The 10,575-nt window shown below is 41.0% G+C and overlaps 1 protein-coding gene across 1 annotated transcript; it reads left to right on the forward strand.

Annotated features, from left to right (window-relative positions):
- The first annotated feature begins 2,537 nt into the window (after nt 1–2,537).
- SMIM20 (small integral membrane protein 20) lies at nt 2,538–10,298 on the forward strand. The gene is made up of 3 exons (XM_087724787.1): nt 2,538–2,692; nt 4,797–4,853; nt 9,917–10,298. The coding sequence occupies exons 1-3, from the start codon at nt 2,584–2,586 to the stop codon at nt 9,952–9,954; spliced, it is 204 nt and encodes a 67-aa protein (XP_087580913.1). The 5' UTR covers nt 2,538–2,583; the 3' UTR covers nt 9,955–10,298.
- The last annotated feature ends 277 nt before the right edge of the window (nt 10,299–10,575 follow it).

Consider the following 10,575-nt stretch of genomic DNA (forward strand, 5'->3'; position numbering starts at 1 on the left):
TACTTGAGCTGCCCTACACAGGGCAGTAAACCAGAAGCTACCAATTAAATAATTGCATTAATAGTATGATGTGCTGCTCCTTAGTAACTGGCACAGTTGATCTTGAAAAGGTACCCAGGGCATTGACACACTTTAAATCCAGGTCACTGTTTGTGCTCAGTAAATTAGGAGGAGTTAAGCTGCTTTGAGAGCAACTTTGATCTATTTTTTGCAGTTATTGCAGTTAGACTTATATACCGCTTCATAGGGCTTTCAGTCCCTCTCTAAGCGGTTTACATAGTCAGCATATCGCCCCCAACAACAATCCGGGTCCTCATTTTACCCACCTCGGAAGGATGGAAGGCTGAGTCAACCCTGAGCCGGTGAGATTTGAACAGCCGAACTGCAGAACTGCAGTCAGCTGAAGTAGCTTGCAGTGCTGCATTTAACCACTGCGCCACCTTGGCTCATTTTATCCATGTCAGAAGTCAAGTTGCCTAGAAAACAACCATTTTTCACACTTAGCGACCATTTTCACACTTAGCGACCGTTGCAGCATCCTCATGGTCACGCGATCAAAATTTTGATGTTTGGCAACAGATTCGTATTTATGATGGTTTCAGTGTCCTGGGGTCCTATCATCACCTTTTGACAAAGTCAAATGGGGAAACCAGATTCACTTCTGCTACTAACTTATCAGCTGCAGTTATTCACTTAAGAACTCTGGCAAGAAAGGTGGTATAATGGGCTTAACGACCAAAGTTACAATGGCATTGAAAAAAGTGAACTGATGACCATTTTTCACACTAAGCGACCATTTTTCACACTTAGCAACCGTTGCAGCATCCTCAGGGTCACGCGATCAAAATTTTGAAGTTTGGCAACAGTTACAATTTATATTTGTAAATTGTAGTTATGTTGAAATAAAAAACATTACAATACTATTTTTGCGTTGTATGAAAATTTTTGTTGGCTCCGTATAAAATTTTTAATCAAGCCCTCCCCCTCTCCGGGGTCCCTCTTTACCAATCTGAAAATCTGGTCACCTTAGGAGAGAAGGAAAGGATATGTTTCCTATCTGGAAATAAAGCAGCCAGAAGTAGCCTAAAAGCAGCTGAAGAAAATAGCTCCTTTTCTCCAGTAGAAGGACTCAGAAGGAGATACGTTCTCAGATATATTCTGGCCACCAAGCACAACTAAAGAGGGTATATTTACATGGAGTTCCTTGGAGAAGGACTTCGTTTCAGACACTGATACTGGGGACCAGGAGAGACTTGACTGTATAATAGAATGTTGTGATGTCATCCAGCTGATGATGTCATCCAGCTGATGATGTCACAACAGGAGTGGGGGGGGGAGTCCAACTGCTACCAGGGTTTGAAGAGCGTGCAGACTTTTCAAATGTCTCTACAGCCTTTTTTAACACTCTAGGCAGAAGATGATTCTACCTTTTGTAAGTGCATCAGTTTCTTTTCTCAAGAGTAATGGCTGGCTTAAGGATTGGGGGTGTGTGTGTGGGTGGGGGGGGGTGTCTTTTAGACTCTCATCTGCCTCTGGGTCCTCTGTTGTTTAGGATATGCAGAGGGATCCCTACCAGCTTGTAGGAGAACCCTGCCTTTTGCAAACTTTTCACCTTTCTTCTTTTTCCCCCCCTTTTTTCCCCTCTGTCTTAGGTTTCCTCTGTTTCCTGTTTGATATTTCAGCAGAGACCATTTGCTTTGGCAAGTTGATGGGGCACGTCCACCACATATGGTAGAATGGGTTGGGCTGTTTTCTGATGGCTTCTTTGGCAGTTCCTTGATTGGGGCATTGTTGAGTTGATTGTTGGTCTGCTGTGAATTCAATCTAATCAGCACCCAGATCAGCAGAGATCAACTCCAAGGTTAACATCAGACCAACAATCAAGTCAACAACATCCCCCATTAACAAACTGCCAAAGCAGCCCAAACAAAGGACCACCAAGACCATCATCCCCACACAAACCCCTGGCAGCCCTAAAAGAGGAGAGCAACTCCCCCTCCTTCCCAGCACTGATGAAGTTACCTAGTCCAGCAGGGAGACATCTCCCAGGGAACCAATCAATCAGAATAGAGTTGGAAAGGGACCATGGAGGCCTTTTGGTCGAACCCCCCTGACCAAGCAGGAGACCTGATACCATTTCAGACAAGTGGCTGTCCAGTCTCTTCTTTAAAAAAAAAAAACCCCAGTGATAACAGAATGCCAGAGTTGGAAGGGGCTTTAGAGGTCATCTAGTCCAACCCCCTGCTGAGGCAGGAGAAACCAGCCCAACCAGCGAGCAGCAGCCCCTCCGTTCCTCTGTCTGCTCTCCTTCCTGGCTTTCCTCCAGCTTCAGGATCTGACCAAATCATTTGATTTCTGAGATCAAAAACGCCAGGTTTTTTTTTTGAAACTCGGATGTCATTAGTCTCTCCCCGCAGTTCAGCCCAGCGGAGCCTTGCTCCTTCCCGGCGTCCGCCACTAGGGGTCAGGCGCGGACGCTCTGGGACGCCGCTTGGCCATACGGGCGCCGTCCGGCTGGCGGAGCGCAGGAAACCGGAAGCGGAAAGAAGCGGGCGGCCGGTTTCCGCTTCCCGCCGGGTAGAAATGGCGCCCCTCGGCCGCTACGTCCTGGTCTTCGGCGGCTTCGCTGCTGCGGTGGGCCTGACCCTCTACCCCATCTACTTTTACCCCATGAGCCACCTGGGGGACTACAGTAAGGGAGGGTCCGCGGCCACTTTCGCCGGCTCCGGCCTTTCCTTGGGGGGGCGGGAGGGGAGAAGAGGCTGAGGCCTTGAGGGGGGGGGGGCACAGCTGGCCTGCTGGGCTCAGGTGCGGGCAATGGGCCGCCTTTATTCAGCGGAAGAAACAAATGATCACAGCCATCCCATAACTCCCCTCGTTTGAAATCCGTTTGAAAAAACGCAGCTAACCAGCAATGCCCCCCCCCCGCAATAAGAATGGCGGTTGGGGGACTAGTCCCCCCCCCCCCAATTGCAGACGTCCTCTATAATCGGTTGAGAGGGCAGCCTCAACACACGGCTCTCTCCTTTTTAAAAAAAAATAAGGACAAACAAACGGGTATGATTAGGGATTTTATTGATGTATTTAGAGTATGGCATCTACAGGGGTGATGCACTAAATAGATAAAAGTTATCATTTTATAATGATGATGATGATACCCATTGTCATCGGGGCACTTGGCACCATGTCCAAGAATTTTACAAGATACATCAAGAAATTGCAACTTCCTGCAATAACATCAGCGGAACTGCAAAAAACTGCGCTAGTCGGAACATCTTATATTTTAAGAAGGTACTTGGTTGATACCTGGGATGCTGGCAGCAAACCGTATCAACCATTATTAGCACCAGTCGATGGTATTTGTAATGCATTTTTGAATGTTCAATTGGCTGAGCTTCATGGTTCATAAATAAAGTTGATAATAATAATGATGATGATGATGATGTAACCTGTAGCAACCATTAGTGCCACTCAGTGGTATTTGTGATACATTTTTACATTTTTAAATTTCAATTGACTGAGTTCCATGTTTAATGAATGAATAATAAAAATAATAAGCTTGGTTGATAGCTAGGATGCTGTATCAACCATTAGCACCAGTCAATGGTATTTGTGATACATTTTTGCATGTTCAGTTGACTTCCATGTTTAATGAATAAAAGTTTAATAATAAAAATAAAAATATGGTTTATCAGACAGATGTGCAATTGGATTTGGCATGTTTGTCTACCTATCAAGGACCTGGGATGAGTGGATGTTGATATAATTATTATAGGTTTAATCTCCCATTCACAATCTGGGACTGATAAAAATTATTTTTATTATTACTTTCATTAAACATGAAACTCAGTCAATTGAACATGCAAAAATGCATCACAAATATCATTGACGGACTGATGGTTGATACGGGTTGCTGCCATAATCCTAGGTATCAAATTATTATTGTTATTATATTAATTAAACATAAAACTCAGTCAACTGAACTTTCAAAAGTGCATCAGAAATACCATTGACTGGTGCTAATGGTTGAAATGGGGTGCTGCCAGCATCCTAGGTATCGACCAAATATCTTCTTTAAAAGTATGTTGTTCTGAGTAGTGCAGTCTTTTGCAGTTCCGCTGGTGTTATAGCAGGAAGCTGCTTTATTACTATTATTATATACTTTATTCATTTAAAAGGAAACTCAGCCAACTGAACATTCAAAAATTCATCACAAATACCATTGACTGGTGCTAATGGTTGATACGGGTTGCTGCCAGCATCCTAGGTATCAACCAAGTACCTTCATAATTGTTGTTGATTTAATCTTCAATCTGATTTACACTCTGGGACTGGTAAAAACAATTCAAGTCCTAACCAAGAACCTAAGAGCTGTTAAGGTAATGTCTTGAGTATATAGGTAGTTCTGAGTAAGGTGGTGGTTATCAGTAGTATTATATTGAGTACTATGCTATTAGGTGCATATATAGGGACATGGGCTTGTGTGTATATACGTTTACATAAGCAAAATCCTAGTCTGTACAGTAAAAACGTCTGATGGGAGATAGGAGCCAGATGCCATGTAGGAAAGATGGAGGAACAAAGTAAAACTGTAGTAAGGAATAAATTCAAGAGATTAAGAAAATTGCATAGAGTGGTATTGGGGTTTTGATCTGAGAGCCGGGAACAGATACAGAAGGGTAAGAAGTAGCTGTTGTGAGACAGCCTTAAATGCCACATTTAACATATTCAAGAATATTCAGCTGTAAGTCAACTAAGTGTGCATTTTACCTACTTATGTATTTTATATTTATTAGAAAAGGCACAAAGTATAAATCGAGCCGGCATTATCCAAGAAGATGTACAGCCTCCAGGTATATCTCTAAATTACTTATTGAAGCGTGTCTGTTCAGGAATATTATGGTTTAATAATTATCCCAAAATAGATAAGCGGTGGAGTTTAATTTGGATGCCAGCCTGAAGATATGAGATACATTTTTAAGTGGATAGTTTCTACTTGGTTGAGTCATTCTTCTACTGCTTAGAAAATTGTTCCCAATTGTGCACAGTTTGTCACCTCCATATATTTTACTCCTGCTCAATTTTGGAAATATAAATGGGAAAACAGAAGCAGATTGGACCTTAGTTTATGCCTCTTTTGTTGAAAAGAAGTAAAACATGTAAATACTCCTCTGCTCTATATTAAGATATCTCCTTCCAGACACAGTTGTTATTTGTTTCCCTCAAAAGCTCTTCCAGAAGCACATAGTATTTCTTCATATTGTTCAAGGGACAGATTGTCTCAAGCTGTTTGTTAGCAGTGGTTCTTCGCTTCAGAAGCAACACTTACACTCACTCTCACACTACCATCACTATTTTACGAGTACTATATTTTTCGGAGTATAAAACCCCCTCCCCCTCCAAAGGAGGGTGAAAATTTGGATGTGTCTTATACTTCGGAGAATCTTATGCTCTGAAAAATACAGTGCTTCATTTGGAGACAAAGTCCTCAAACAGGTGGCAGCTGTTTAACTTCAGGTTCTCTTAGATGGCACAGATCAATTGTATTCTCACAAAATCTTTGCCCACAATTTGATTTCTTTATTCAATCCAATTTTCTGGTTTTGCAGGATACTTTGCACTTTAACTATTAGCTTTGTACAGCACATTAGCCTAAAACATGGCTAGTTTATACTTGGGCACACTCCAAAGTCACAATTGTTATTTGAATTGTTTTCGATTGGTAAACTAGTAGAGTCTGACTTTGGTGCGTAAAGTACTTAGCTTTTTAAAATAACTGAAAGAGTTGTCTGTGCAACTATCAGAATGAGTTCTCTAATGGAGTCTTGCCGACAAAAATGCCCAGGAGCAAAATGTCAATCATGCTTTTTACTACCTACTTTTATTTCTAAATGGGGATGTGGTGGCTCAGTGGCTAAGACGCTGAGCTTGTTGATCAGAAGGTCAGCAGTTCGAATCCCTAGCACTGGGTAATGGAGTGAGCTCCCGTTACTTGTCTCAGCTTCTGCCAACCTAGCAGTTCAAAAGCACGTAAAAATGCAAGTAGAAAAATAGGAACCACCTTTAGTGGAAAGGTAACAGCGTTCCGTGCACCTCTGGTGTTGAGTCATGCAGGCCACATGACCACAGAGATGTCTTCGCACAGCACTGGCTCTTCGTCTTAGAAACAGAGATGAGCACTGCCCCCTAGAGTCAGAAACAACCAGCAAATATGTGCGATGGGAACCTTTACCTTTTACTTGTTTCTAAATACAGGTACTCCTCAACTTATGATCACAATTTGAGCCCAGAAGTTCTGTTGTTAATTGAAATATTTGTTGAGTTTTGCTCTATTTTACACCCTTTCTTGCCACATTTGTTGATAACATGGTTGTTAAGTGAATCTGGCTTCCCATTGACTTGTCAGAAAAGGGAATCACATGACCCTGGGGCACTACAACAGTCATAAATCTGAATCAGTTGCCAAGTGTCTGAATTTTGATCATGGGAATGCCACAGTCATCGTAAGTGTAAAAAATGGTCATAACTCACTTTTTTCAGTGCCGTTGTAACTTTGAACGTTTACTAAGCGAACTATTGTAAGTCAAGGACTACCTGTGTAATATATAAATAAATTAAATTAAGGTTTTTGGGGAACTTGGAATAGCATACACCCCAAGGGTGATTATCAATAGGCTGCATACTTTCTCTGGAAGATGGGATGCAGGCAATGCTGTATAGGTAGAAAACATTCCCAAAGTCATGTGGTCAGAGGTCAGGTGCTCAGCAGTTGGCATGTATTTAGGATGGCGCTGTGACCCACTTAACAACTGTGGCAAAAAAAAGCTCATAAAATCAGTTGCAACTAGCTTAACTGCCTTGCTTAGGAAAGGAATTCTGATCCCAAATAGGATTGAATGCAAAAGCAATAGGACAGTGATGGTGAATCTTTTCGTGTGCGCGCTCATCTGGGCCGCGACCTGGAAGAGGAGCTGCCCAGGGGGCATGCGCGCGCCAGAAAATGAATTTCTGGTTTCCGGCATGCCCATGAGCGCCAGCCAGCAAGTCTTCTGCTTACTGGCACGCACGCCGATCAACTTGCTCATGCTGGAAAACGGAAGACCAGCTCTTCCACTTTCTGGCATTGCCGCACGCACGAAGCCTAGCGGATCATCGCACATGCATGCGCGCCAGAAACCCAGAAGAGGAACGGGTAACGCTACATGTGCCAGGTGACATGCCTCCACTTGCCACTTTGGGCACACGTGCCATGGGTTTGTCGCCATGGCAACAGGAGGTTTATTACTTAATGTGTGGGAAACAGGTGACTGACTCTATTAGGAGAAATGCAGTATAGATATCCAGATTTTTGTCGTACGATTAAATCAGCGCAAAGATGTGGTCAGAGGTCAGGTACTCAGCAGTTGGCTGAGTCCCTTTTTGTATTTAGGGTACGGTTGTTGAGATTTTAGTTTGCAGAAGTTTGATTATATGGAAAGAGTGGGGGATGAATTGTAAAATAAAGGTATGAAGAAAGAGAAGAGTGAATAGGTGGAGAGGAGATACAAGACAGGAAGTCATGATTGGTGGAATTGACAAAATCTTCAAATGAAACAAGTGAGAAGGACAAAACAATGTGGGCATAGGCAAAACAAGGATGATTTGCAAGACAGAAAGATACGGAAAGGAGCTGCAAGTTGTGTTAATAACTAGATTTAATTGTATTTTCTCTTTAATGCTTTTAGTTCCTCCTGTTTGCAGTTTCTTATTCCCTTTCTGTAATTCTGTAGGGTATGTTTGTGAAATCCTGCCACTGTGTGATATTATCCAGCTCTTTTCCTTGTCAGCTAAATTACTGAAATTGTGTTTGCACAAATTAGCCAACCACATTTTTCTTGGCTCGTTGTGCAAGCTCAGCCTATCCGATTAGTTTTGTGGCTTGCAAATCCAGACGATTGGGGTTCATGCAGGAAAGTTATTAGATTACCCTTTGGTGAGGATAATTAGTGAACTCAGCTGTATGAAATCTATTTTTAGTGGGTTGGATGAAGGCCAGTAAGTAAAATATTCCAAGAAATGGAAGTGCTATGCTTAACTGATTTTCCCTGTTTGAAGAATTAGGATCTATCCAGCCACACAGCGGTTTGTATTAATCTGCAAAGTGGATTTTAAGTTTTGTTTTTCCTCTTGCATTTAAATTTGACATAGACTCCCAAGTGTAGTTGGAGTAGACAAACCAAGTGTAGTTGGAGTAGACAAACTATACTGGCTTGTCAGTATTCCAAGACAGGGAAAACCGGGTCAGAGTTAGCCATGCTCTAGTTATGTCCTGATTCAATTGTTTCAAAGTGTTGTAAAGCAGCTTCGTGCATCGTTTGGCACTCAAATTATGAGCACAACATCTTTGTATTTTACCATACATTATTGTATTGCCATTTTTAGAACTACTGGCTACCTATTTGTTTCTGAGTGTTTAAAGTGCCAATTTAGATACGTACAAACATATAAACTTCTTTGCCAAAATACCTTCTCTATTCAAGTGAAAATCAATTTCTTCCCCTTTTTGAGATGAAATAGAAGAGGGGATAAAGATTTTAGTTACTATAACTTAGTTAGGTAACATCACGTTAATGAAGTTTATCAGTATTGTTACTGATTGGACTCGATTGTCTGCAAACCAACATTTGTGAGGATTCAGATCTATTAAATAAAACTGAAAAGTAGGACTTTTTGTAGGTTAACCAAGTTTCTCTGTGAAGTTTCTTTTTAGCCATATTTTGTCCCACACTCATTTATTAAGCAACTATTTGAGAAACTAGTATGTGCATTAGTGTTCCAAGTTACTGATTATTGCTGGATATTTTTTCCCCCTGCTACACTCCTAAACATGTTTATTGGATAATGAGTTTATTGACAGGTTTATTAATTGGGAAATGTCATTTTATATTTTAGCTTTGAGCTTTGGTACTTACATTTATATATTGTTTGTTGTTAGTTGTTTACATCATTGTATATTGTACATCCTCCCAGAATGACATTGTCAAGAGTTGGGCAGCCTTTAAATCTCGAAATAAATGAGTTAGATTTAAGAGTGGAATTTCTTTCCGAGAAAACCTGTTAAATTAGTCAAGGGAATAGTTGTTATTTCTTCTACTGTTCTTTTCCTGTGGTATTTGGTCTCAGAGGCAGTTCTCTTCCCCAACCCTCGTCCTGTATTGGATGATCATTTCTCAAAACAGTTAAATCTATCCTGCGTTGTTATACAGTGTAAGAACTGTGCACAGATCAGTTGATGAAAATTTCACAAAGAGGAAGGCTAACCAGAATCTTAAGATTGCCCTCATAGGAAAACTACATATTCTAATGTATGCTTGTAACAGTGATTCAACATTTTTGCTACCGGTTCTGTGGGCATGGTGTGGCTTGGTGGGCGTGGCAGGGGAAGGATACTGCAAAATCCCCATTCTCTCCCCACTCCTAGGGGAAAGATACTGTAAAATCTCCATTGCTATCCCACCCTACTAACCAGCTTTCCAGCTCTGTTCTCCCTTGCAGGGCAACAGAAGAAGACCCAGCCGATCAGCTGGGACTCGGGAGGCAGCTAGATGGGGGTGGAGCCAGCCAGAGGTGGTATTTATCAGTTCTCCGAACTACTCAAAATTTCCGCTACCGATTCGCTAGAACCAGTCAGAACTGTCTGAATATCACCTCTGACTTGTAGGAACGCAATTTCTGAATCACTCTGACCTCAGATTAATTTTCCAATTTTAAACAGATCTGGTTGCTTTTTTGGGGTGGGGGGTAGTTTTATTATTTAAATTATATGGGTTAAGAAGGTTTTCCCTTTCGTATATGCATGTTTACAACTATCTCCTTGCATTGATACTGATATTAAAAGAAATAATTCTAAACATTCTAATTGTATCTTTTCCTGTAGGATTAAAAGTGTGGTCTGATCCGTTTGGAAGAAAATAAAAACCTCTCCCTGAGTGAGAGCTTGAAGAAGTGTGGATTTCCCTTTTTGCCATCCATGTTGCTCCAAGACCTTTCCGACAACTGAAATAATGTGGGGAAAAAGGGGTTGGCATGTTGGCTTGCATTCATGCAAATAGACTCATAGTAGTTGCTGATTTTCAAACATTAAGATTGTCTCTGATCTTGATATGGCAAAGAGAACTGTACGGAATGATTTCTGTTAAGAAAATGGAATAATAGACTTTTCCTTTACTGAAAGAATAAATGTTATTTTGATCTATACAGATTATGCAGCCGTTGTCTGTATAAAATATGCTAATAAAGTATATTATTTAAAAAACACATGTTCTAAAATGGTGCGAAATAGAACCTTTTTATAATTACCATGGGATACGCTGCTCGGTATTTTAACTGTTCTTTAAATGAAAAGATGAACTGAGAATAATAATAGTTATTTCTGAAAAAGATATTCCAGATAAGCACATTATAATTTCAGGCTCCAAGAAGAGATGATTTTTAACTGGATTGAATTTCTAATTAAAACTCTACCATTTTGAGTTCAGGGCTTTTAAAGTTAACTTTTAAATTAAGAGAAGCTATATTTGTTGTTTTCCTGTTACA

Source organism: Thamnophis sirtalis, unplaced genomic scaffold, assembly GCF_051295495.1.
Source record: "Thamnophis sirtalis isolate CommonGarterSnake01/CBP01778 unplaced genomic scaffold, rThaSir2_p1.2 scaffold_10, whole genome shotgun sequence".
In the NCBI taxonomy this organism is placed as follows: Eukaryota; Metazoa; Chordata; class Lepidosauria; order Squamata; family Natricidae; genus Thamnophis; species Thamnophis sirtalis.

Coding starts and splice junctions, on each gene's coding strand:
- SMIM20 (XM_087724787.1), top strand. CDS start 2,584: ATGGCGCCCCTCGGCCGCTACGTCCTGGTCTTCGGCGGCTTCGCTGCT. Junction 2,693..4,796: donor GAGCCACCTGGGGGACTACA/GTAAGGGAGGGT, acceptor TATATTTATTAG/AAAAGGCACAAAGTATAAAT. Junction 4,854..9,916: donor AGAAGATGTACAGCCTCCAG/GTATATCTCTAA, acceptor CTTTTCCTGTAG/GATTAAAAGTGTGGTCTGAT.